This window comes from Anoplophora glabripennis, unplaced genomic scaffold, assembly GCF_000390285.2.
Source record: "Anoplophora glabripennis isolate ALB-LARVAE unplaced genomic scaffold, Agla_2.0 scaffold272, whole genome shotgun sequence".
In the NCBI taxonomy this organism is placed as follows: Eukaryota; Metazoa; Arthropoda; class Insecta; order Coleoptera; family Cerambycidae; genus Anoplophora; species Anoplophora glabripennis.
Window position 1 is genome coordinate 148813 of NW_019416854.1, and position 2371 is coordinate 151183.

The 2371-nt window shown below is 39.5% G+C and overlaps 1 protein-coding gene across 1 annotated transcript; it reads left to right on the forward strand.

Moving 5' to 3' along the window:
- Positions 1–1062: 1062 nt before the first annotated feature.
- LOC108906104 lies at positions 1063–1875 on the forward strand. Its single transcript, XM_018709263.1, has one exon. The coding sequence runs from the start codon at positions 1063–1065 to the stop codon at positions 1873–1875; it is 813 nt and encodes a 270-aa protein (XP_018564779.1).
- Positions 1876–2371: the final 496 nt, after the last annotated feature.

Below are 2371 nucleotides of genomic sequence, written 5' to 3' on the forward strand. Positions count from 1 at the left end.
AAAATTCATAGCTCTTTCAGCCAATAACATGAACTTCGATAGTCAGATGTCACTACCTGACTATTTAAAACCTGATCTGTTGTGGTGGATAAACAATATATCTGCATCATTTAATGATATTAAAAACGATAGTTTTAAACTCGAAATTTTCACGGATGCATCACTCACAGGGTGGGGAGCATGTTGTGGGGACGACAGGACCCACGGATACTGGTCCAATGACCAAAAGAAACACCACATAAATTTTTTAGAATTACAAGCAATTTTTCATGGTATAAAATGTTTCGCCAATAATTGCTCGCACTGCAGTATCCTTATTAGATGCGATAATAATACAGCTGTTTCTTACATTAACAGAATGGGTAGCATTCAGTACCCCAATTTGAGCGGCTTATCCAAAGAAATATGGCAGTGGTGTGAGTCAAAAAACATTTGGCTGCATGCAGCATATATAAGTTCTTCGGATAATTCGACGGCCGACAGAGAATTTCGTCGCCTCTCAGTGGATACTGAATGGTCCCTATCACATGAATATTTCAACACAATAGTACAAAACTTCGGATCTCCCGAAATAGATCTATTTGCATCAAACATCAACCACAAATGTGTTAGATACGTATCCTGGGTAAAGGATCCTGGGGCAATGGCAGTAGATGCCTTTACTTTGAAATGGGGAGACCTGTTTTTCTACGCATTTCCCCCATTTAACTTAATCTTGAGGACCCCAAGAAAATCAAACAAGAAACAGCAACAGGCATAGTGGTTGTACCATGGTGGCAAGGACAACCCTGGTTTCCACTCTTTTCCAAGCTCCTAGTCGGTGAACCACTTTTATTAGGACCCAACCCTAATCTCGTGTCTTCTCCTTTCAGCGACACACACCCAATGTCACCAACACTTATCCTGGCGGTCGGGATATTATCAGGGGAGCTTACGAACAAATGAATATCTTGGAAGCTACTTTCCGACATAATTATTTCATCACTAACAGAAAACACATTGAGGCAGTACAATACCACTTACCGCCTGTGGTGGTCTTTCTGCAAGAATAATGACGTGCCGATGTATCAAGCTAACACCATCGACGTAATAAACTTCTTACAGTCTATTTATAGTTCTGGTCAGGCTAAATATGGCACTTTTAACTCACATAGATCAGCCATCTCCCTAATTCTTAACAGGGATCTGGCAAATGAACCTGTTCTAAAGAGATTTATGAAAGGTATTTCAAAGCTTCGTCCCTCACAACCCAGATATGACATAACTTGGGACCCTAACCCCCTGCTAAAATACCTTGCGAGCCTTCCCAGACCTTACAGCTTTCAAGACCTATCTTCAAAACTAGTCACTCTACTGGCACTAATAACAGGCGGCCGGCTCCAAACCACTTCCCTGATAAGAGTCTCTAACGTCATGGAACACAACAAAGAAATTCAAATCGCTATAACTGACCCCATTAAAACGTCGGGCACCAATAGGCCGCAACCAACATTACACATACCATTTTTTAAAGAAAAACCTGCTCTTTGTTGCGCATCAGCCTTAAAAGAATATATCGATAGGACTACAGACTTCAGAGGACAACAGGATTTTATGTTTTTAACTTACAAAAAACCTCACGCCAGGGCTACAAAACAAAGTCTCAGTCGCTGGGTTAAAACATCTCTAGCTAACGCAGGCATAGACGTCTTAAAATTTAAACCACATTCCATAAGGCATTGCTCATCTTCTGCGGCACTACGACAGGGTGTATCCCTGGAACTGATTTGCCAAACGGTGGGATGGTCCGGGAAATCCGGAACGTTTGCAAAATTCTATAATCGACCTATAGCGAAGAACACTGATTATGCTAAAGCTATCTTATCAATTAAATAAAAACTTATTTCTTTTCTTCATTGCGCAACTGCATTTACTGTCTCTAAACATCTACCTAGTATACCTAAGTGATATCGAGGACTGGACAATTATATAATTACGATCGAACTTCATTTAAGGTAAGTTCGTTTGATCGTTAATTATAATATTCAATTTTAATTCATTATGACAAACGTAAAATTGAAAATATATCCGAGCCGAGCATAGATTGAATTTATATTAAAATGAAAACAGTATATGGCGAACGTTAATTTGCAACAATATTGTTAGTACAGTCATTGAAGCTTTTCATCTCCGAATTCTTTGAAACTGAACGGATCGACTTGAAATTTGGCAGATAGTTAGAGAAAAGGTGAATGAACATTAGTGACATAGCGCCGATTAACGCTTCCACCCTGTTGGGGGTTGACACCCCTTCTCGGGGGTGGAAATTTTTTTCAAATATAACGCTGGAAATCGATAGAGAATCAAATTTTGAGCAAAAAATATTCGAATA

Excerpts from the sequence above, each read along its gene's own strand:
- LOC108906104 (XM_018709263.1), top strand. The coding sequence starts at position 1,063 with ATGTATCAAGCTAACACCATCGACGTAATAAACTTCTTACAGTCTATT.